At 38.0% G+C, this 25,893-nt stretch overlaps 1 protein-coding gene across 1 annotated transcript in view; it reads left to right on the forward strand.

Annotated features, from left to right (window-relative positions):
• Positions 1-25,893, forward strand: part of LOC127447932 (striated muscle-specific serine/threonine-protein kinase-like) — a 123,093-nt gene that overhangs the window by 59,255 nt on the left and 37,945 nt on the right. The window contains 19 exon segments of the mRNA XM_051710159.1: positions 1,095-1,215; positions 5,052-6,613; positions 6,811-6,954; positions 7,360-7,542; positions 12,036-12,211; positions 12,677-12,765; positions 13,003-13,178; positions 14,305-14,565; positions 14,775-14,933; positions 15,042-15,231; positions 16,096-16,325; positions 16,481-16,600; positions 18,586-18,690; positions 19,993-20,199; positions 20,294-20,417; positions 20,641-20,813; positions 20,909-21,021; positions 22,937-23,105; positions 24,521-24,620. Of these exon segments, the coding sequence (XP_051566119.1) occupies positions 1,095-1,215; positions 5,052-6,613; positions 6,811-6,954; positions 7,360-7,542; positions 12,036-12,211; positions 12,677-12,765; positions 13,003-13,178; positions 14,305-14,565; positions 14,775-14,933; positions 15,042-15,231; positions 16,096-16,325; positions 16,481-16,600; positions 18,586-18,690; positions 19,993-20,199; positions 20,294-20,417; positions 20,641-20,813; positions 20,909-21,021; positions 22,937-23,105; positions 24,521-24,620 (4,402 nt within the window).

Genomic DNA, 25,893 nt, shown 5'->3' on the forward strand with positions numbered 1-25,893 from the left:
GAAAATGCTCAGTATCAAGAAGACATCTGGATAAATCACTTAATGTAAATGTTTGATGTTCTTATATTATATGATAACTCAGAGCCTTATTTAAATGATCTGGTACTTCAGGGTAGTAGCATTCTAATTACTTTGTTATTGTTTACATCCTTGAAATGGTCTATAGGTTATGTGATGGAGCAGAATTTTTATGTTTATTTTTTCTATTAAAGGGAATGTATACATCCCCCGCGATAACCCCCATTAAAATCCCTATAAGGTCCACTTTTAGTGTTACTATAGATGTTTGCACCAGAAACTGTCATAATTTAGTTTCTCTTGATCATCTCTTTCCACCATCTCTCTTACCCTTAAAATAAAGGGTTGTTTTTTTCACTGCTGGCTTCAATATGAACAATCTTTTCACATGTGTTTAAGAAACAGTGCTCACACAAAGTTTGATCACAGAATAGAGCAAACCAGTCTGGTTCTGGAAGTAAAAATATGTTATTTTTTTCCATAGGGAAATGTAGTTATTGGGAATGTAGTTCATTCCCTCAAAGACGTTAAGGACACTTGTACCTTTGTCTTTTTGGCCAGTTTTCAAATTTTATTATGTTGTGATTCACCTCGGAGATGACTGGTTTGGTTCATGGCTTAGAACTCTTTTATTACTTTACGAAATCCCTATGGAAAAAATGAATGGGTAAAAATTCTACCGGAACCAGTACGGCTGAAAAGTGGATGGGCACCATTGCATTTTATAGGCAAATTTAACATGTAAATGTGGGCGGTCATATGTTAAAGTTTAGTGTTTCTGACAAGGATTTTAGAAGAGACGTTTTTGCAGCTTAGACTTGGGAGGACTTTTTATGTTTGAGTTCTGTACGTTACTGTTTGTTCATAGTACAAGATCAAGAGAAATTCCTTGTTTCCTACTGATATGACCCGTTTAATATATATTTAAGCATTGCTAGTTGCCAATGACTTTGTACACAGTTAAAAGTATTTCTGGGATCATGTAGATGAGTTTGACTGGTGAACACTAGGAAGTTTCATATCCCACCTGAAATGTAATTTCTTCTGTTATTTGTTCCCATTTTGCTCTCCTGCAGTTGAGAGAATGATGGATGTTGCCCCAGATGCAAATGAGCACTGGGCCGCCAGTGAAACCACAGTATTGGAGAAAGAAGCACTAGCCCTGGGATCGAGAGCTCCAGGGCAGCAGACAGCCAGGCAAGCCAACAGCCAGGAGCCGACGGGCAACCAGATCAGGCACCTAGGGGTCGAGCCACTGATTCGAGCATCACGCGCCAATTTATCTCGACCAGTGTGGGGGTCCGAGGAAAGTGTGTCTTTAGCTAGCGATTACTATGGCAGCACGTTCAGTCTTTATAGAGGAAGGACTTTTTCTGTACCCCTTTAATTAAACCTTCCCAAGCTAAAACCAACCGCAGTTAGCCACAGCCCACGATAAGCACAGATATAAAACGATCCCTCATCAATAGATAATCAAAAACCACAGCCCCAGTCCCAGCGTCACAAGACCCTCACTCTAACATGGTACCCCTTGTAAGTGCTAAGGAGGGGGTTAAGAGCTAGACACAGGCTGTATTTCATCCTCTCTCTCAGAATCTCAGCCGTGTGTTGTGGGGGCCCCATGAGGTAGCTTACATCACCACAGGAATGACAGAAGATACAGTGAGTGGGCTCTCTGCATTTGGATGAGGTTCAGTTCAACCCATAAAGTGTGAGAGTTGTGTAAGGGCTGCCAAAAGCCTTAGAGTTATACATGACTCATTCGCTTGTCGAAGCACAGCAAATTGAGACAAAGAGGTCTTATAATTTACTGGACATTTACATATTTTTTCTTTTTTTTTGGAGATGAGTATAGAAATGACATTAAAACACCTTCAGTTGCTCATATTGTTTTCATCTAGCCATGTATATGTCAAAAGTTTGGACACACTTGACGAAAATATTTCTCATGACCGTGAAAAATTTTGATCTAAAGGAGTATGCTTAAATGCTTGCACTTAGCTTTCTGGACAAAAATAAATAGCCTACGCATGAATATCTTTCATAAACTTTCTTAATCTTTTTAAAAATGAGTTAGATGGACTAGATAGTGAAGGAATAATATCCAACAAGTGTCCAACATTCATGCGAGCATGTTAAAAGCATCTAAGGTGGCACCTCAAGAAGCTGATTGAGAGAAAGCCCAGTGTGAGCCAAAGTGTAATCTAGACAAAGTGTAGCTACTTTGAAGAAGCTAAAATATAAGACAGTTTTGACTGGTTTCATACCTTTTGGTTGCTACCTAATTCCCATACTTTCATTTGTGTTTTTTCATAGTTTAGATGACTGTACTGTTATTCTAAAATGTGTGAAATGGTCAAAAAAACACAAAAAACGTAACGTGTTGTCAGTCTAAGTAAAATTGGTTGGCGTGATAAGCATGAATGTGTTTTATTTTAGGAAAGAAATGAGGGCGACTGATTGTATCTTCTGTCTCATTCATCCCTCCGTAGCACACTTTTTCATCCATGTTTGAGCCAAGGTTGACTGTAACACTCTCAGAACCTAGTTCCCAACTCTTCAAAAGTCACTTAAACTCTCCTTCAAATTTAAGTTTCTTTGCTGTATTCTGACCTTACAATTATAAAACCCCTCTTTGTTTAGCATCGAACAGTACCTAGTTAATGCACTTTCAAGCCCACTATGATCCATTAGTTTCTGTTTTCCATCCCCATTCTTTGGTTCAGCTTTTGATTTACTGCTTATTTGTTTAAATAAATGGGTAGAACAGTGATCTATTGCTAATAACAGGCTGTTCCTGTTCAGATAACCTTAAAGAAAGTCATGGGCTCTATCTGAGAGATAGCAGGCATGACTCAGGTATGACCTGGTCTTTAAAACTGCCGGTTTACAATTTGTCAGATCTGTGTTGCATCATGTACAAACTGAGATGCTGAGAGCACAATGACATTTTGCGCAGGTCAATGTTTTTCAGGAGCTGTTAAAGGGGTCTAATAATACAGTAGATTGTCTCTGGAAGTGCTGCTGTAGGCCAAACTGTTATATCTAAGACAAAGCATTTAACTCCAAACTGGTACTTGCTGTGTAAGCATTAGGTTATACATCGCTCATTGTAAACACATTCTTTTTAAGTGTCACCAAAACATCCACTGTATGCTTACCATCTGGCATCATAAAAAGTAATCGTAAATATAAATGTAATGTGCCAGTTCAAAAATGTAGTTTGAAACTTGTGTTTACCCTTTCAGTCAAAGAGCAATGAATTTCAGTCCACAATCTAGTATTAGACATATTCATTAAATAATGCAGGTTAATTCAAAATATGGAAGGTTAAGATAAATTTAGCCTGAATTTAGTTCAGCACCTCACTCACGCACCATTATTGCCTTTTTCATTGCATTTCAATCTAGATTTACCTGTTTTTTTCATTTAGTTCATACTTTCCTTTGACCCCCATTGTCCATATGCAAATTATTTTAGTTTTCTACCCACACAGCAATTGATGCAAAATTGAAGCTGAGCAAAAGTTTGCACTGAAATATGCTTGCATCACATTTTTGTGTTGGGTATCATCGACCCCTTTGGTTTCCCCCTGGTTTTTTGTGCATGTTGTTTTTGGTGAACTGCACAGCATGAATCCTTGCATGTATGCACATACTGCCTTGACTGATAAGGGTAAGAACTCTCAAAGATGTGTTTTATTCACACAAATTAAGAAATTCTGAAAAAATAAAATAATGTTATGATATTTAAATAAAATGTCTCTTTTTTTCCAAAGTCAAACTTTAGTATAATTTTAAATAAAGTGTAATCTAAATCACTGTAATGTGTTGAGTATTATTTCCTCAACTAAAGCCAGATATTACATCAGAATGTATATTTATGTGTAGATCATTTTGGAAATGATTTATCTTCCATAGGTAGTGAGCCATCTAGAACTGATAATTGTTGATTTTGTCATTATCTACTAACATCACACATTTCTAAGGATCAATCCTCTGTTTGAACCAAATGTTTTACCATGTTTTCTCGCATGATTCTGAGGCTGCATGGAAGATGTTTGCACGTTGCAGTGCACTGGATGTTTAATACAAGAGTAAGTTTGTCAAATTGCCTGTTGGGGAGGAAGCTCCGTTGGTTGGACTGAGAGTACTTTTAGCTGTATCAGCTCAGCTGGGTTACTGCAGTTTGGTCTCTGCTGTGTAAACAAGAGATATGTTTATGTTTTACAACTCTTATGACATTTTCCAGTGCACAGCCATTTTGAATAAGACCTTGTTAAGCAGTATCCTTGATGATTGAACAAGTAATGTGCCTGCACTAATGCTTGTTGTAAAACCCTTACTTCATAGCGGTGGAGATTGACTCTTAATATAAGTGACTTATTCCTATAGATACCCAGTGATGTGTGGTGGTCTAGCCCAGTGATTTTGGAAGATATTGGTAGGCGCAATTGAAATGGTTTGACAAGCCATGTGCCAGAATTACATCCATTTTGCATATTTAGTTGTGTTGAGATAAACAACAAGATAAGTTACAATTTGTTTTTAGAAAGAATAAAAATTTCCTAGCCTGTGAGACATGGTGTAAATTTAAATTTGGTCTTGACTGTCACCCCAAGCTTAATCAAAAACATTGTATTTATGTTTTGAACATCCCCTCACATTATTTATATTTTTGTATTTATCAACTATAGCTAATTAAAAGGTCTTATTAACAGAAGCTCACTTTTCCTAATTTTAATTTACCTCTCCTTACATTTTAAAATGTGTTGTTCCACAACACCCATTTCTCCATCAGCTGCTAAATGTTATTTAAAGAAATGTAATTACTTCACTTAAATAAAGATGTCTTAGAAGTCGACTCAAATGAACTTACACACACACATGTGCAAGGTCCCATTTAAGGTCCCACATCAGAGAAAATAGCCACTCTGGCCCCTCTTTCCAAAGTCCTTATCCAAACTGTTGGGCTCCTCCCCTTGCATAGCCCCATACTCTAACATAAAATTTCCCTCAAACACCTTCTTTTAGGAGCCCATCTGAAGATGTTTTGAGGAAATCCCCCCCTCAAGTCCTACCACCCCCTTCCCCCAAAATAGGCCGTTCTACTGCCTCTCCTTCGCTCGGCCGCTCTGGTTCGGCCCCTGCAACGCCCCTAGCCCCACGCAAGAAAGTTGTCGTGCCAACTGAATATCAAGACACAGTACCAGGAGAGTTTGAGGAGAAGATTAAGCAACCCAAATCCTCAGGCATGTCTCAGAGTAGTGCTCAAGACTCTCGACCCCAGACCCCAGTCAGTGAATATTCCCGTAAGGAACTTACACCTCGACCCTCACCAAAACTGACAAGAACTAGCTCCAAGATCTTTGAGAAGGTGCGAGTCTTTGAAGAGCGCAGAAGAAGTATCGATAACCCAGAGGGATCCATATCTGGACGTTCTTGGGCTGGATTTAATAGAGCCTCGTCTATTGACTCTGATGAGGGAGGGAGCCGTTTGGGAATATCGAGGGAGAGCTCCAAAGAGGACCTCCGTGAGGCTCTGAAAGCAGACGCAGCCCAGAGAAGGTCTGTGTTCAGACAGCGGGCTGCTTCCCTGGAGGACAGACCCCGCTACTCCCAGAAGGTACAGGACATTGAAAACAAGTTCACAGAGGAGCTCCAGAGAATCAAAAAGCTTGTGGGTAAACCACATATGAAGAAGTCCTTCTCAACAGAGCAGCTCTCAACTTATTACAGGAGTAGGCAGCCTGAAAGGAAGCTAGAGCCCATCCCACCTCAGGTTCTTCAAAAACTGCAAGATCGAGAGCGTGCTCAGCTAGAGCAAGAAAGGAGAGAGAAGGAGCAAGCCAAAGAACGATCGCTGCCAAAATCACCATCTCGCAAGCGAAAAGACCAGCTGATGCAAAAACCATTGGAAAAAGTTGAAAGTGATCGCTCTGTCCCAACCACCAAGATGGTTAACATGTCCCCTCCAGAAGCCATGTCACTCTCTGATTTACCTGGACAGAGATCTCCAAGGCTTGTTTGTGGCCCAAGCCCAAGCCGAGAGAGTCCTCGAAGGTCTCCAACTGTAGATTTTACTGCCATGGCTGAAGAGCGCTCTCGAGGAAGAGCTGAATCTCCATCCAGAAATGTCTTTGAGATGACACTACGCAAGGTGGAGCCAAGGCCTGCAAGTCCACTGGTAAAGAGGGTTGTTCGTGTTCAGGAAGTTCCACAAGCAGAAGATGAGTTCATACATAGGAAGACGCCAATAGAAGTCACATTGAGAAAACTGGAAAGACGGCCTGAAAGTCCTCTGGTGCAGGGAGAAACTGTAGCTATTCAAGAAAGCCTTGTCCAAGCTCCCCCAAAACTTCCGAGATTGTCTTGGTCTTCCATGTCTGAGGAGAAGAGGGAGCTGGATGTGAATCCTCTGCCACCAGCACTTAAGCTTACCATACCAAAAATAATTGTTGAAGAGGAGCCAATGGCGATGGACACACCCACAGTTAAGAGTGATAAGACTGTGAAAATTGGCACTGGTAAAGAGGAAAAATCCCAGAGAAGCAGAGGAAGGGGACGACGACAACGACCCATGTCCCCGGAATTTGGTAAGATAAGCAAAAAATATAAAGAAAATTCTTGGCCTTTGATTTATAAAGACAGAAGTTGAGAAATGTTGAGGCAAATGTGTTTTGTAATGTTCTGTACCTCACATTCAAATAGGATTACATTTGATGATACCACTATTCTACTGACACTCATCTTTCGATAGGACAAATAATATCTGACATATCTCTTGTTACAGAATCGTCAGATGACTCATATGTGTCTGCAGGAGAGGATCCGCTAGAGGCCCCTGTGTTTGAGTTTCCACTGCAGGACACTGTGGCCTCCACTGGAACAGAGGTGCTTTTAAAATGCATCATCAGTGGCACCCCTCTCCCGGAAGGTAAGTTCTTTATCGTTGACATAAGAACTTTACACAGAACCTTTAACATCTTGTGTACCTGACTTAAAACTGCAACATATTAACATTGCAGGATGCAGTAATTGTATTGTCACTGTTGATTCTAAATAATTTACTCAAAAAATGCAATCTGTGAAGGCTAAGCTTGTTATCCGACATTGTGCAAAAATGCCTTTCACTGCATTCCAAAGTTCAAGTTTGGGGAACTCTCACTTGTTAATATATTTATTGACATCATATCTTGTTGAAAATATTCATTGCAAGGTAAGAAGTAATTTAGGAATTTTGTGCCCTTGATGGGACTTTTGCTCATATGTTTAGACATCAACGATTGAAATTTTGTTTCTGGAGGAACAAAATAACAAAGCAATGTGTTTTTATATATAGTTTCATGGAAGAGAGACAACACTGAGATCAAGAACAGCCCAACTCATGTGGTCAGAGTAGAGGGAGAGCGGCACTCTTTGCTCATCAAATGGACAAAGCCAAGTGATGCAGGGACATACACAGTTAATGCTACCAATGAAGTGGGCAAAGCCTCTAGCAGCGCCACCCTATTCATCAAATCAGGTGATTGAGTCTACTTGTGTGTCCTTTTGTAACAGACATTCACACTGACAGTGATTAAATTCACCAGTTACCATTCACTTTCACTGTATGAAAAAAAAAAAAAAATGCAATGAAATTGAATGGTGCCTGACATTATCATTCTGCCTAACATATCCTTTTGTGTTTCACAGAAGAAAGTCAGGTTTTTTTTTAGTTTGGTGATTTAGCCCTTAAATGACTTCAGGCAGCTTTTTCGTTGCAAATCGCTGTCAGTGTAAACATCCTTTTAGAGTGATAATCTGCTGTCCTGCCAGAGGAGAGCTATTAGAATAAAGCAAATCTCTTAAATTTTCATTAGACAGAAGTCTTTGTCAGAAGTATCAGGATTTTAAACATATTTTGACACTTGCCTTGAGCCAAATATTTTGTGTTATACTGCTGAAAATAATGCAGAGAAAAGCTGCATGTAAATGTTTTTGGTAAATATTTCTGAGCAGCGAGGGTGAGCATATTGTGCATTTCCAGCCTCAGTTGAGGGGGTGGGAGTTTGAAGGGTAACATATGTGATTTTAGAGGAGTGAATTTTAAAACCTTCAGATATCTCAGTGGGATCAAAGGATGAGGGAGTGAGTCACTCCGTCAACATGTAGCCCTGCAGGGAAGAGGTTAGCTATCTTTGTATTGTTTTTTTTTTAATCACCATAAGGGCAAATTAGTCATTACATTACCCAAAACACTTTCCATTTTGCCTCACTATCACCTCTTGTTTGGTTTGACATTCCCTCTCTGTTTTTTTCTGTGCTTGTCTGTTCTCTCCTTCGCTCCTGGAGATCTCCAGTTCTCCAACCACGGTTTCTCCTTGATAGTTACCATAGCAACCCAGAGGTTAAATTCAACATCATGAATTGTTTAAAGGGATAGTTCACCTAAAAATGAAAATTCTCTCATCATCTACTCACCCTCATGCCATCTCAGATATGTATGACTTTCTTTCTTCTGCTGAACTCAAATGGAGATTTTTAGAAGAATATCTCAGCTCAGTAAAGCACTTACTATAGCAGTGAATGGGGCCAGTCCAAAAACTCTCAAAGTATGCTAAAAAAATTCTCAAAAGTATAGCCACAAAACATAAACCTTGAACCCGGAACATTCCTTTAATTGCAATATGTATGCTTTTTTTTTGTTTGTTTGTTTTTTTTTTTTTGTAGTATTATATGTGTGTGTGTGTGTGTACTTTGTATGTATGTGTAATAAGAGAAAATATATCAATTTCAGCTATTGGGCTGTTAATAAATTGAAGCGGCAGTAATGAAGAAATTGAGTTGGGCAGACAAATTATACAGCATTAATATTCACTACTGAAAACCTGTTTAGAACATTTTAATTTGATTTAATTTAGCATTATTTGGTTTGCGATAGCACATGACATGGGTCTTGCGATGTTGAACCTTTCTAGAAAATTTAGTTGAAATTAGATTGTTATACAGATTACAATTCAGACAATGTTATCTTTTTCTTTACCTATTACACCCATTATACAGTATGTGCTCCATTACAAAAATTGAGGATCAAATGAGGTTTACAGAGATACCAAAGTTCATGTTCTAATATTCTCCTATGTTCACATTGGTTTCTGGTTATGGTCAGAAAGAGAAGGCTTTGCCTTATTAGGGCGGTGAATACTGGGTGTATTTTTAGCTCTCCTTCCTCCATGAAACAATCTCTCAGTAATCACATAAATAGTGGATCCTTCTATTATTTCATTGACAGTATGTTTTTAAAGCTTGCTGTTGAATGTTGTTGCCAAGTAGGTCCATATTTTCCATAAAAACACTGCAGCACATGTTGTTTCTGAGAATGCCAGGAATCCTTTTATTGACAGATGAAATACATGTACTTTACAGTTCAATATACCGTAGTAGGCTCGCTGAGCTACGGTAAAGCGGATAGAGAGTTTGTAAGATGCATATAAATAGGATGGTTGCTATGAGAAGTATTTTATGGCAGTTCCTTTGACTTGAATGGAAAAAAGGGAGGACATCTGCATGTTTGTGCGGATGTGTATGTGAGAGGTTGTGTCTTATCGAAAGTGAGAGAGGCAGAGATAGAGCGAGAGAGACAGATTCTCTACACTAGATTACCGTTTAAAATCTGGGGTCATTTACTAAGGTGCTGACATAAAGTATTTACACAAAAGTCAGGATTGGACATGCATTGGAGCCCTTGGTGTCGGCTTAGTACATGGCCAAGATCTGGCTAAAGGTTCATGGCCAGGTAGGTTTGTGTTGAAATGTACGTTCAAGAATTTGCATGTTGGAATTTCCAAATGATGATACTATAATACATAATTTGACCAAGCCTTCATTTTCCTTTTGTTTTAAAATTTCAGCCTACTCATAGATGATCTGTTTGATAAGTAGTATGCTGTTTTCTCTAGTTTTAATCACTTTCTTTGAGCTCTTGTTGTTCATGTAAATGTCATAGCTTTGAAATTAGAATCACGCTGAGTTCAGGGGAATGTATATGCTGTAAGTAGTTGTAAGAGGAGACACTGTCTATTTTTTCTCTTGGTACATACACTGCACGCTGTGGCTTTAGGCCTCTCATGACAAATGGTTTCAAGTGTTTACACGTGTACCTTTTTTAAGGAATGAGTGTCAGTTCTCTGACTTATTTTTGTGTGTTCATTCTAAGTCAACATCAGCAGTTTTGGGGAGAATGGATCCATGAATGCATCTTAAAGATCCCATGAAATTGGATTAAGAGTGCAGTTTTCTTTCATGTGTTTACATATTTCCTATTGAATCAGGGAGTTGGGGCAGGAAATGCAGTTTTAGTTTGTCACAGCCATTAAACCATAATTTTTTACTTGCTATTGCTTGTCTCTGACAGGTGGTATTAGGGGAAGGGACATTTTCGTTCTAGTGAGCAGGTGATTGGACAAAAATTTGTACATGCCCCTAAGATGAGTCATCAGTATTTTTGGTCTGAAATTTAAATCTGCTAAAAGTGAATTTTCAACTTTTAAGCATATCCAATTATATAGATGCCCTCAAAGCTTACAGACATGAACTAAAAGCTACAAAACTTGGATTTAACTTCAGTCTATGACAAAAAATTATTTTGACCCACTTTATATTAGGTGTCTACTACTATGTCTACTACTAACTAATATGTACCTAAACATTTGATACAAGTAAATTATTATGCACCAATGTTTTGTTGCATTGTACTTATATGTTTAGCATCTGCATTTAATTACATCTGGAGTTACACTGTTAACCTTACCCCAACCATAAACCTAACCCTAAAGGCCCAGGTATACTTCGGTTAACTGCGTTCTGGATCAGATCGCACCTGGTCGACTGCATTGCTTTCCTGAGTATACTCCATTGACCCTAAGGGCAGACGGATGCGTTCGACGCATGCGTACTACGACTGCTTTGTGATTGTCTTTTAGTAGAGTTAATGGCCGGTGCATGCGGCAACGATGTGCACAGACGATGACCGCGGTTGAGAAAATCTAGGTGGCGAACGGTCAGGCCGCGCGGACTGGCTGATGATGAAATTTACATGCGTGGAGCCATCAGTAACGCTGACAACCGAAGTATACTCAGGCCTTAACCCTACCCGTACCCCTACTCTTAAATCTACCCTACCTTAACCTCAGTAGTGGCAGATGTGAATCTTGTTAGAATTTTGCAGATCAACATGTACTGTAGTTACACAATAAAAATATTTTAATGTATGTGTTTTAATGTTAGTTAAAGACACCTAATGTAAAGTGGGACCAATTATTTTAGTAATTTCAGAGGGTCATAACAGTTACAGTGTTGTGTGGTCCAAGCAAAAATGTATTGTTGCACAGAAGCCAATCTGGGTCCAGTTTGGCATTTCTGTTTATAAGTCATGTAATTAGTAAAATTACAAACTCACTTGAATACACTTCTGACCATCTAAACGGCACAGAAAATATTAAAAAAAAATGTACTATACAGTTAGGTTCTCTTCTGAGAAAATCCTGTTCATACCCTATTTTGGTGATGCTTTTGAAGGCAATCTGTTCCTAATGCTGGTATTCACATTGTCATTGGACTTTTCTGAGATTTGATTTGGGATTACTACAGTGCTCATTCTTGTCTGGGATGCTGGTTTGTATTCACTCCATGTCTCTCACCGCTCACCTCTGTAATCCATTTCTCTATTGTTTCTATAAAAAGTAGACGTGAAAAGTAAATAAATAAATGTGCTCAGATGAATGGTGATTATATTTGGTGATACTATGCTCCTGTAGCCTAGCTGGTAGAGCAAGGTGCTGGCATTGCCAAGGTCATAGGTTCCATTCCCACACAAACTGATAAAATGTATACCTTTATAAAAGTGTCTGCCAAAAAAGCATAAAAGTGATGTATACTGTATTTGCTACATATTTGCCCAAGTGCGTAGATGTGAGTTTACAAATTTGGAAGTATTGCTTGTAAAATCCATTCCAATCCTATTGTTGTTTCTCTCAGAGCCCAATCAGGACCAGCGCGGGAATCTCGGTGTGCCCATGGACGTCAGCAGTCCAATCACATCTGACGAGGAGTACCTCAGTCCTCTTGAGGAGGGAATGGATTTTTCGTCTTACAGGGGCCCTGAGCCGAGGAAGATCGTGGACACACGATTCAAGGAGCCTCCAGCCTTTCAGGTGTCTGAGAATGGGACAGAGTTGCTAAAGGGGTCATATCATAAGGAATAAAATTGAGATAAGAGAGTTCATTATACTTAACATACTGTTATTTTAGAACTCAGAACTCAAAACTCCCTCTGCAGTGAAAAAAGAGAGTGCTGTATCTAATTTTGCATATCAAGAGTGCATTTACATAGAAAGCAAAAAATAAATAAATATCCTTTTCAATTCTAAGGGTGGAAAATGGTCATCAAAATCTAATCTAAATTATATGTTTTTGGGCTAAAAAAAGCTTTACTAACAACATAAGAGGACCTCAAGGGGAAAAAATAAATAATAAAACATTTATGATATGACACATTTAAATACGAGATCAAAATAGATAATTGTCAGCACATTGGTATTTGATATTTTTAGTTTCCATAATCTGTTCAAAACAAACAAACAAACAAACAGGTCTCTGTGTGTTTACCAACATAACAGGCTGTTCTTGGAGACCAAACAGTTATAGAGGGTCAAGAGGTGACCATGTCTGTTCGAGCGAGTGGACAGCCTAAACCCATGCTTTATTGGTACGTTTCAGAATCTTTAAATGATCCAATCTAAGTACCTTTATTGAATTCTCATGTTCTCATATGATCTTTTTTTGAATATTCATTATTAGTTTTTACTCTAGATTAGACTATTCATAGTATAGATTAATACAGTATTCATTCATTCATTAATAGATGTGTGTGGTATTTACTGTGGTATTTAATTCTTCTTATTTTTATCATTTAAATGTCGTAACTTATTTCCCCGGATATCAGGCTGAGAGACAGAGTGACCATTAAAACAGGTGCACGACATATCGTCCAAGAGACGGAAGAGGGCAACTTTGAGATGATAATTATATCGGCACAGAAGTCAGACACTGGTGTTTACACATGCAAGATCATCAACGAGTATGGAACGAAACAGTGTGAGGGCAAACTGGAGGTGAAAGGTAAGGGATTCATCTAGTCGTGCAGGGTTTGTGTTCATAGGGAATCAAGTCATGGAAACAAAGTGTTTATCGTTCTGCAGTCTTTCTTAATGGTGAAGTGTGTCATTTTTTTTTATATAAATATTAAAAGTAATATATACTGTAAGAAAGCCATTCGTAGCTTGATTTCCCTGAAAAGTGTAAACACTCTGGCTCTGTGGTGCTATCAAAACATTGCTCTGTTTGGTTGAGGATCCCAACCAGCCTAACACAGCAATATTGTCTCTACCAATGGCGTGAGTTTGGGGCAGGACTTACCATTCTGAACACATGGCAGATGTGGGGAGTGTTGGGGAAATCAAGTCTGTTCCACAAAAATTACACACTTCACATTTAAGTATATTTCTGAAACTAATGACTCGAAGGAACAAAATGAGTGAGAAACCCACTAAATAAAAGACAAACTGCATTGTTATTCAGCATATAAACTTTATTATTATCATCACCCTTGCATATACTGTATAATGAATATGACTTTTGAAGTGATTTAATGTAGCATTTTAGTTTTATGTTTGTCCTGTGAGGGAATATATTTGAACACACAATGTGAGGTTTATCGTGATTGTGTTGCCCAATTATATGTGAATCCATTATCTCTGCATTTGTAGAATTTTGTTCACAATTGTGAGCATAAATAATACAGATATTTTAAATCAGTTTTCCTTTAAAGATGAACGGCACAATGAAGATCATAATATAGCCCAAGGCTTTGCATGAACTACAGGTATTAGTAAGTTAATTTAGTATGTTTTTATTCATGTTATGTACATACATTTGCTGTAGGCTAACAAATGAGATACATTGCCCAAGAGCCAATATTTCAAAGGTCACTAAGTTTTAAAAGTTCAAATCAGGAATACTGGGTATAATTTTGAGCTGAGCCATGTATGGATTAAGCTGACACACAGTGTAGTAGCTTGCTGTGCTGTACAATGCAAGCCATTAGCTGACTATGTTTCTCAAATCTGTCACAGATTAAGCACTTACAAAGACTTCAAGCCCTTTGAACCTCTTTGAAATTCTCATATTGATCTTTTCTCTTCACCACTCTTGATTGGTTCATCTGTATCTGTATTTTTTCTTTCAGCTCGTCCAGTAGAACCAGGCCTCGCCATCATTCGGCCGGTGAGGGACATTATGGTGAAGGCTGGTGAGACAGCCCTTTTTGAGTGTCATGTGATCGGCCCACAGGACACTGATGTTGATTGGCTGTCAGATGGGAAACTCATCCAACCAGCTCTTTTGAATTGTAAAATGCACTTTGATGGGAAAAGATGCAGGCTGCTGCTTAACTCTGTACATGAGGATGATAGTGGAACTTACACCTGCAAACTGAGCACAGCTAAAGGTGAGAAGACAAGAAGTCACTTTCACAGACAAGAAGGTGGAAAATGTCATTAAAAGCTAAATTATCACAGTTATGATGAAAAAATGTGAATAACTTTATAAGTGGACCTCAAGAATGCAATGACAAATATGTATGATATGACTCCTTTTAAAGGTTCCATGGGACCTTGTTAAACTGTCTTTTTCCTTTTTCAATTATGTCATATATAGAGGAACTGACCTCCAGTGCCAAACTAAAGGTAATAGCATCCAAAGAGCCCCTCTTCACTCGTAAGCTGGATGTTCTGGAAGTGATAGAGGGTCGCAACGCTCGATTTGACTGCAAGGTCAGTGGGACACCGCCTCCTCAGGTCATCTGGAGCCACTTTGGTATGAATCTAATTCCCTTGAGTACCTCCCAGTGTCAGCCTTTAGTAACTTCAGAAACATGAAGTACATCAAGAAGGTTGGGTCATCTGTGTGTCATGTCTCCAACAGATCATCCGCTGGAGGAGAGCGAAGACATTCGGATCTTGAAAGAAGGTGGGCGGCACTCGATAATTATTTCTCATGTTAGTAATGAAGATGAGGGTCTCTACACAGTAGTTGCGCGGAACGCATATGGACAGGACGAGTGTGCTGCAGAGCTGTATGTGCAGGAGCCCAGGCCAGCAATATCCTCTCAAATGTACGAACCTTGACATATTAATCTAAATAAATAGTTCACCCAAAAAATGTAAATTGTCTTATTATTTACTTAAAGGGATAGTTCACCCAAAAATAAAAATTCTCTCATCCTTTACTCATGTCATCCCAGATGTGTGTAACTTACTTTCTTCTGCTGAACACAAATTAAGATTTTTTAGAAGAATGTCTCGGCTCTGTTGGTCCATTCAATGAAGCTCCAAAAAGCACATAAAGGCAGCATAAAAGTAATCCATACAACTCCAGTGGTTTGATCCATGTCTTCTGAGGCTATATATGGTAGGTGTGGGTGAGAAACATTTCAATATTTAAGTCCTTTTTACTATAAATTCTCCTCCCTGCCCAGTAGGTGACGATATGCATGCAGAATATGAATTGCCAAAAACAAAAGAAGAATGTGAAAGTGAAAGTGGAGATTTATGGTAAAAATGTAATTAAAAATGCGTTGGTTTCTCTCCCACACTTATCATATTGCTTCTGAAGACATGGATTTAACCACTGGAGTCGTGCGTATTACTTTTATGCTGTCTTTATGTGCTTTTTTAACCTTCAAAGTTCTTGCCACCTTTCACTTGCATTAAATGGACCTACAGAGCTGAGATATTCTTCTAAAAATCTTCGTTTGTGTTCTGAAGAAGAAAGTCATACACATCTGGGATGGCATGAGGGTGAATAAATGATGAGAGAATTTTCATTTTTGGGTGAACTATACCTTTAAGTAGATAATCATGTTTGAAACAACATGAGGGTGAGTAATTTCTGGGTAAACTATTCATTTGATCAAAGCACTAAAACCACTGAAATCATTGCATAGTGTTGTTTTGTAATGGTCTTGATGTCTACCTAGGGCAAAGCTGGAAAAGATGCCCTCCATTCCCGAGGAACCAGAAGTGCCTGAGAACGAGATGGAACGCTTCACCATGCCTGATTTTGTCAAGCCGCTCTATGATCTCGATGTGGTAGAGGGCAGAGAGGCTGTGCTCAGGTGCAAAGTGGCTGGCCTGCCGTACCCGACCATCATCTGGTTTCACAATGGCAAGAGGATTGAGAGCACAGAAGACAGGAAAATGACACAATGTAAGCTGATGCCATAATTCAATTCTCTTTTGACATTGTAACCTACTGAGCCCTCCAGAAAGCAGTCTCTGTAGAAATGCAAGTGTTAATACCTGTAAAATTAAGTGTTGTTTGTATGATGACAATCTATTTTCTCTTTGTTGTATTTTCTGCAGTCAGAGACATTCACAGTCTGGTAGTCCGCTCTGTGTGTCACGCCCATGGTGGAGTCTACAAGTGTGTTATATCCAACAAGGTTGGCAAGGCCACCTGCTATGCCCATCTGTATGTGACAGGTGAGTTTAAATCTCAGTGGTTGTCACAGGCAAATTTAAAAAAAGGATTCAAACAATTAATAAATAATACTGTATATGTACGTTTTTTTGTTTTTTTGCTGTCCTAAATTTGTAAGCATATACACTGTACAAAACATACAGAGTTTGCTCTTATGGAAAGAAATTGGTAGTTTAATTCACCAAAGTGGCATTCAACTGATCACAATATACAGTCAGGACATTAATAATGTGAAAAATTACTATTACAATTTGAAAAAAATTTTCAGAACTTCTTAAACTACTTCAAAGTGTTCTCATCAAAAAATCCTCCATGTGCAGCAATGACAGCTTTGCAGATCCTTGGCATTCTAGCTGTCAGTTTGTCCAGATACTCAGGTGACATTTCACCCAACTCTTCCTGTAGCACTTGCCATAGATTTGGCTGTCTTATCGGGCACTTCTCATGCACCTTACAGTCTAGCTGATCCCACAAATGCTCAATGGTGTTAAGATACATAACACTCTTTTCCAATTATCTGTTGTCCAATGTCTGTGTTTTTTTGCCCACTCTAACCTTTTCTTTTTGATTTCTGTTTCAAAAGTGGCTTTTTCTCTGCAATTCTTCCCATAAGGCCTGCACCCCTGAGTCTTCTCTTTACTGTTGTACATGAAACTGGTGTTGAGTGGGTAGAATTCAATGAAGCTGCCAGCTGAGGACATGTGAGGTGTCTATTTCTCAAACTAGAGACTCTGATATACTTATCCTTTTGTTTATTTGTACATCTGGCCTTCCACATCTCTTTCTGTCCTTGTTAGAGCCAGTTGTCCTTTGTCTTTGAAGACTGTAGTGTACACCTTTGTATGAAATATTCAGTTTTTTGGCAGTTTCAAGAATTGTATAGCCTTCATTCCTCAAAACAATGATTGACTGATGAGTTTCTAGAGAAAGCTGTTTCTTTTTTGCCATTTTTTTACCTAATATTGACTTAAGACATGCCAGTTTATTGCATACTGTGGCAACTCAAAAACAAACACAAAGACAATGTTAAGCTTCATTTAACACACCAAATAGCTTTCAATTGTGTTTGATATTTAGCGGCAAGCCATTTTCTAGTACCAAATTAGCAATTTAGCATGATTACTCAAGGTGTTGGAGTGTTGGCTGCTAGAAATGGGGCCTGTCTAGATTTGATCAAAAATTACTTTTTTCAAATAGTGATGGTGTTGTTTTTTTACATCAGTAATGTCCTGAATTTACTTTGTGATCAGTTGAATGCCACTTTGGTGAATTAAAGTACCAATTTCCTTCCGAAACAGCTAAATCTGTGCATTATTCCAAACTTTTGGCCACCAGAGTAATTCTGGTTCTATATGCTCTGTCTCCCAGCAAAAAGTCTTATTTCATTCCACTAAATGGTAGCAAGTACTAGGAAAAATACTTTTTCCTCTGTCACCTTCCATCACAATATACAGATCTGAAATGTACTGTAGGTGTCTCTCTAACACTGCTGAGCACTTGCACCACAGACATCCAGTCTGGTTTAGATCGCATGCATGTTCCACACTGTTTTATCGAATATCTCAGCCTCTGAGTGGACTACAAGGGAAGGTTCAGCCAAAAATTGTAATTGTTATCATTTACTCACCCTCATGTTGTTCCATACCCATTTGACCATTTTTCTTCTGTGGAACACAAAAAGAGATGTTAGGCAGAAGGTTTGGGACTGACAGCCTCACTCACAAATTGCTTTCAATGTAAGTGAATGATGACTGAGACTAATATACTGCCTTACATCTCTTTTTGTGTTCCATGGAATAAAGTCTTATGGGTTTGGAACAACATGAGGGTGAGTAAATTATGACAACGTTTCCATTTTTGGGTGAACTATCCCTTTTAAATGATTATTCAGGATTGTATAGGATTGTGTATAAGTATTCATGAGAATTGGTGCAAAACCTTTCTGGCACCAAAGACATATTATTTTATTACTCTTTTATTATTTTAGACATACTTCCTGACCCACCCGATGGGGCCCCAGTCATTGAGTCCATCACAGGCAAGACTATCACGCTAAGATGGAAGAAACCTAAAAGACTGGACCCGTCCATTGGTATAAATTATGCATTTTTACTATATTTACAAATTAATTTAGAAACTGTTCTCACTAGCTTTTTCACATTTAAAAGTTTGAATTTCCCCAATGGAAAATGTTTTATAGCTTAGAAGATGTAGTTCTCAGCTATATTTCAGTATAAGTTCTGTATCATTTTTGTCTCAGATGTTTATTTAACTTTTTCTCAGGAGAAATAATAAACAGACATAAATGAGACAATTATGACACATGGAAATAGCATAGAGCTATACAATTGATATGGATTACATAGCTCAGATCATTTGTTCTTAGGAGAAATGTATGAGAAGTGTTCATACTGTATTCTATGACTTTTGATTCTACACTTTGGTATCTTGGCAAATCTGGGTGCAGTTTGAGACATTGTTGAGATGTCCAGTTGCTCGCTATATAATCTCATTGCTGTCTTGGGAAAAAAATCCAGATAGATATATTTTGAGTTATTAACGAGATCTCATATGTGAGTTTTCTTCCCAACAGTTCACTCTCTAGTGGCACTCACTCGGTATAGTAAATGCAATTTCTAAAAAACAGGAAATATTTATAGTGCAACATATTCGTTCTTGACTAATATGAATCTCCTTTCATTTCTTTTAGACATTTCCATGTATGGACACCTGTTAAATATAGCATAAAATATGTTTACTCTAACATTTTGTTTATTGTTTTACAACAATAAAAAAAAATAAAATAAAAAATAAAAGAAATAGCTTTACTGCTGAATTGACTGCTCAAGCCATAAAATGTTATTGTATTTGTTTCAGACTGTCATGAAAACTGTCTCCTTTCCTTGCAGTACGATTGACAAATCAATCTGAATGTTTACTAAATATTGATTATTAAATAATCAGACAAATCCTGTTTCATTTTTCAGTCTTAGCTGTCAAATTTAATATTAAACATTTTGGTTTACACTACCAGTCAAAAGAATGGCTTTACAATAAGGTTCCATTCGTTAACATTAGTTAATGTACTGGGTACGGGTATGGACACATTGGACTCCTTAATGGGAACTCTTTTAATACTTTAACAAGTATTGCAAGTGGCACCTCATGAAGTTGGTTAAGAGAATGCCACGTGTGTGCAGAGCTATAATCTAGGCATAGGAGGGGTACTTTGGAGAACCTAAAATCAAAAATAGTTTTGATTTGTTTGACATTTTCTTGGTCATAACATATGGTAATTGTCAGACTTGCATTTGTGTTATTTTATAGTTTTAATGACTTACTATTATTCTAAACTAATACAAATAAAATAATGTGGTATGTTTCATAATTCCAGATCCTAGCACCCTGATGTATGCTGTTCAGCAGCAGGCCCTGGGGTCAATCCAGTGGACTATTATCGCTTCTTGCCTGAATCAGACCACCTATACCATCAGCAGTTTGTCTAAAGGTGTTCGCTACACCTTTAGGGTGCTATCAATCACCAGCAAGGCCTTTAGCAAGCCGTCGGCCGCCACCAATCCAGTGCAGCTGCTTGATAGAGGTATGCCACAGCAGACAAGGACAGCCACAGACAGGCATGTCAATGAGATGTATGAGGTATTGCAGGACACTGGCTTTTATCTCTCTGTCTCCAGGCCCATACCTCCAGGAGGCTCCTGTAATCACTGACAAGCCAGACATCGTGTATATGGTGGAGAAGCTGCCCTTAAGCATCACGGTCACTCTTAACCACGTAAATGCATCGGTCATCTGGAAGAGGTATTTTGTAATTTGATTGCATTGAATCATTATTGACATGTTACTTTTATATTGTTCCAAATTATATTTTATTATTGAATGTTTTTCACTATTCACATACTGACAGAATCAGCGGCAATCCCTCTTTCTTAAAGGGCCATTATACCTGTCTCTGCAATTAACCGTAAATAATTTTCTTTTGTGTTTGCATTATTGTGTTGTTATTGTGTGATTGTGTTTTCAGAGGGGGAGTGACATTGTCTAACAGACCGGGCCTGTTTGAGGTGAGCATGCCCGATGATGACCAACACACACTGAGGCTGTGCAAAGTGAAGAACAGTGATGTTGGTCAGCTCACATGCACCGCCAGCAACCAGTTTGGCAGTGACTCCTGCATCCTAACCCTGGAAATGGCAGGTGCGTTGCAGTTTTTAGAACCGGAATTGCTGTTTCAGTATTTGTGTTATAACACAAAGCAAGTATATCTCATCGATCGATTTATCCGACTCTAGTGCCGCCAGCTTTTGAGACTATCATGGAAGACCTGGATGTGAACGTGGGCGAGACTCCTCGCTTTGCAGTGGTGGTTGAAGGAAAACCCATCCCAGACATCCTTTGGTACAAGGTGTGTTTTTGCTGCAGTACTTCTACCATTTATTTCTATTGTTTTGCTGCTTGTTATTCTTGGCGAATAGCAATAGAACACATAAAATAATCTTTGAGAATTGATTGTCTATGGAATAGGAATTAGTTTTATTAAGAAATAGTTTTAAAGATTTTGTCCATTGAATGAATTCTGTTCACTGAGGATTACAATTTTCCTTGGATCTTTTGAGATAATAGAGTTCATCATACTATTAAAACATTGTAACTTTCAGATCTCAAAATTTCCTCCCCAGTCCAAAAAGACCATTCATTAAAACTGAGCTGCAAAAACGACTTTTTCCGTACTGCAGTTTACTAACGTCTAACATTACTAACATGACTGGGGGTGGGGCGGGTAAAATGTGTGAAAGCTCACTGTAACTTGGTGATGGTCCTGGCCTTATGTAGCATCTGCCACTGTGCATACCCTTCCGAAAGATGCCAATATTCAGAACAAACATCTGATATTTATTTTAAACAAAGTCCTTGATCATTTAAATCTAATCTAAACAATTTATGCGGCTCATTTCAGGATGGATTGTTATGTGAAAATGTCACAATGTAATGCAGACATTGCAAAGACGGGGGCGGCAAAAACTGCAGCTCACAAGTAAATGCAGCAATGCGATACATCTCATTTAACATTCTATTTTTATTTCTCCTAAAACAGGAATTTTAGGATACACATCTGAAACATAGTATATGCTTAAATAGAACAGAACTCCCTTAAGTTAGAACTTCCAAAAGTAGATGTCGTAGATGTTTGTTGTTCTTCAATTACAGTCACTGAGGGTTTAATTTAAGGTTCGTTCCTCTCTATTACTGAAAACAACTCACTTTCTGGAAGACACTATGACAGTGGTTCTAAAAATGATTAGGTCGCACCACCCATGAAACTAGGTTTTTAATTAATTTATTTATAACCCTAGGCCTACATTGTTCTGCTATTTTATGTATACTTTCTGTTACATAAAAAAAAAAAAAAAAATTCTACTAGGTTTATATACCTGTACTTATTGAACATCTATAAACAGAATAAATACAAAAGTGATACTGATTGCAGGTGCAATATACTGTATAATAACTCAACATAAAATAAGATTTGTCATAATTTACTCACCCTCCTCGATCCAAATGAGTACAACGTTTTTCATCTGTAAAACACAAGATTGAGGGAGGAAAAGATTGTGACTGTAAAGCTCCAGAAGCACATAAAAGCACTATAAAAGTTAATATCACTTGTTCGCCGCATTTCAAGTCTACTGAAGCCGTTCGATACCGTTGTATGGAGAACAGACCAAAATGTAACTGTTACTTCACTGAAATCTTCCTCTTCACCCATTCAAATCTGCTGCACACTTGAGAACATCGTTGCATATGTTTATAATATACAGTATAAGTGCAGCTCAGTGAGCACACCTGACACCACATAAAAGGAGAAAAGGGTAAAGGAAAAGAAATTGCGTGCATTGGTTCTTCCGTTCTTCGGTCATCGTGGCCAATTTGTTGTGAAATTAAAGGAGATTTGAGAAGAAGGCAGTCTTCCGTGCCCACTTTACAATACCTCTGCACCCCCACTTAAAGGGCGCGCCCCACACATTGAGAACCATTGCACCAGGTGATCATACTTTAATCAATATCTTAAGTCAGGCCATGCCCTCTCCTACCTGATGAGCTCTCACTAACTCCCTGTCTGATATTTCCTTTACCCATATCACTTCCCAGGGAGCCTGTCAAAAATACTAATTTTTGCTTTGAAAGATACAAGTGGATGTTTCATTTCGTTTCTCACTGCCCTGTTTCCTCAAACCCACACAAATGCATTTTACATTCAAAGCCCAACACTGAGACGGCTGCTTACTCGATCTTTGCGCTTGTTTTGCTTTGATTTTCAGGGTGACATCCTGCTGTCAGAAAGCAGCCATTTCACATTTGTGTATGACGACAATGAATGTTCTCTAGTGGTGCTGAACACTCAGCCTGATGACTCGGGAGTGTACACCTGTACTGCTAAGAATCTGGCTGGCTCCGTGTCCTGCAAGGCCGAGCTTACTGTTCACACCAGTAAGCACTTTATAAAGTACAATCAAGAGTGTTGTATTTCTAAGTATGTTGATACAACACCTCAGTGTAACACAGTGATCAATCTAGGTGCAATGCAACAAAGCAACAAGTGATGAATCCAGGGTCATCACTTAAAGGGTTAGTTCACCCAAAAATGAAAATTTTATCATCATTTACTCACCCTCATGCCATTCCAGATGTGTATGACTTTCTTTATTTAGCAGAACACATATAAAGATTTTAAGAGAATATCTCAGCTCTGTTGGTCCATACAATGAAAGTGAATGGTGATCAGGCCTTTGAAGGTCAAAAAATTACATAAAGGAAACATAAAAGTAATCCATACAACTCCAGTTGTTAAATCCATGTCTTCTGAAGTAATATGATAGGTGTGGGTGACAAACAGATCAAAGTACTTTTTTTTTTTTTACTCCAAGGTAAGGTCTGATCACCATTCACTTGCATTGTGAGGACTAACAGAGCAGAAATATTCTTCTAGAAATCTTCGTTTGTGTTCTGCAGAAGAAAGTAAGTCATACACATCCGGGATGGCATTAGGGTGAGTAAATGATGAGAGAATCTTCATTTTTGGGTGAACTATCCCATTAAATTCATGAAGCACAATGAATTTCTAAAACAATGAGTAAACAAAATCATTCAAAATGCAGTCCAAAATTAAGAAAAAATAAATATATTTGGGTCTCTTATTTTTTTAAACTTTGGGTTAGGGTTTTATTTTTTATTTTATTTGTTTATTTATTTATTATTATTATTATTATTTATTTTTTATTTTGTATTTTTTTTTTTTTTTTTATTTTACAAAAGTGTCATCAATTAAACTCCAGAGAGGACCTCAGAGTCCCCAACTGACAGTACCTCTGGATAAATTGTATCTCCAATGTAAATCTGAGTTTTTGCCATGATGACTGATATCAAATTTTTTTGGTCTCTTCTATTTCTGCGGTGTCATGCTAATTAGCCCCACCCACAGTGAAATATCATTGGTCTGAAGTCCGGCTCCACATTACTGTTTATTAAACTTCAATTATGTTCTTTATCCATAAAGTTATATAAGACCATGTCCACACTACTCTGTTTTTGTTTGAAAATGTCATTGTTTTAAAAAAGAACAGCGTTTTCGAAATGCTGGAGGAAAACACTGTTCTAGTGTGGATGAGAGGTCTAAATGTAGCGAAATCAAATGAAAAATGAAAACATATTAGAGTGGACCTGGCCTAAACCAATAGCCATGATAGAATGTGAAATCGAACTTGTGTTAGAATGGAGGTGAATGTGTTGAAATTTACATTTCATAAAAACTTAAACTGTTGAACCTACAGTGCATGTGCAGCCTGATCAAGCTTTTTAAAATCAGCTGATGATTGTTTTTGACAATTATTTGTCTGTGTGTGTAGCCAAAAAGGAGATAGACAACTCCATGGAGGATGAGGCATCCATTTTGAGAAAAATGCGGAGGCTCACTGATTACTATGACGTGCACAAGGAAATTGGGAGGTGAGTCATCCACCCGGAGCCTCACTTGGACACACACCATTTATCTCTCAATGATTTCCTCCACCGACCTAGAAACTCAAAGAGCCAACTCCATCAGCTCTCACTGATGACAGATCTCAGGTCTTCAGACTTATCATACACATCTAAGAATCAGCCGAAAAGGGATTCCATTTTCCATCACATCATTAAAAATAGCACAAACGTGTTAGCAATTTTATGCTTCACATTTAGAGAATGATTCAGCCACCTCAGAAGTTGAGGGAAGGGAGTCTCACACAGCCAGACCTTTGACAGAATGGTAAAAAGATTGGCCCTTACTGCAGCATCTTCTGGCCAAGAATCGCCCACTTAGACAGGAAGAGACCATCTAACCAACATGTAGAGTGACCAACCACAGTTATTTTTTTTTCATGTGCCGATAAGCATCATACAGTCAGTGAACGAATTGTGGGTGCTCCATAGGTATGTCAACTAAGGCTTAGACTAAAGATAAGGGCACAAGACCCTTGCAATTTCCCAGGCCCTTGAAGAGACCATATACTGCATACAAGTATTGGGGAAGCTACTTTGAAACTGTAGTTTGACAAGCTACAAGCTACTGATAATTTAAAGTAGTAAAACTACAGTCAAGCTACCCTTTTGAAAAAGTAGTTAGCTACACTACAAGTTACTATCAAAAAGTAGCTAGCTACATTGAAGCTACTTAATGAGGCAATATTTTTTTTTTTTTACAATATTACTATCAAACCAAGAATAATAACAAAATGTACACTAATAACATTTATTAATTAATAAATGTATTAATTAAATACATGTAATGAGTAGTAACATTAATGCATTTAATAATGGCCATAAAATAAAATACAACAGCAAATAAAAATAGAAAAGAATAAAAAAAAGTAAAAAAAATGATACTATACTTCACACTGTGCAGTCATTCTGCTGTGCCCAGGTATAGCCTACTTCCCTAAAGATCTCATTTTTATGACAAACTCTCCTTGGGCTGACGTTTTGTGCTTGTCACATAATATTTAGTATGGATAATATGTAAATAGAGACACAGGGCTTGTTTCTCCCGTCACCTGTGTTCTTGGTAATTTTTCGTATGGTCACCCTATAATAGATAGTCGCATAATAATTAATGCCATAATAAATGATTTCTTTTACCAGTAATTTTATTCATTTAACATGAAAATAGTAGTTAATTAAATGCTAAGAAATGGAAAAAACATGTTATCAATTTGTTATGTAGGAATTGTTTCTCTCACTGCTC

The sequence above is a fragment of the Myxocyprinus asiaticus genome, chromosome 11, assembly GCF_019703515.2.
Source record: "Myxocyprinus asiaticus isolate MX2 ecotype Aquarium Trade chromosome 11, UBuf_Myxa_2, whole genome shotgun sequence".
In the NCBI taxonomy this organism is placed as follows: domain Eukaryota; kingdom Metazoa; phylum Chordata; class Actinopteri; order Cypriniformes; family Catostomidae; genus Myxocyprinus; species Myxocyprinus asiaticus.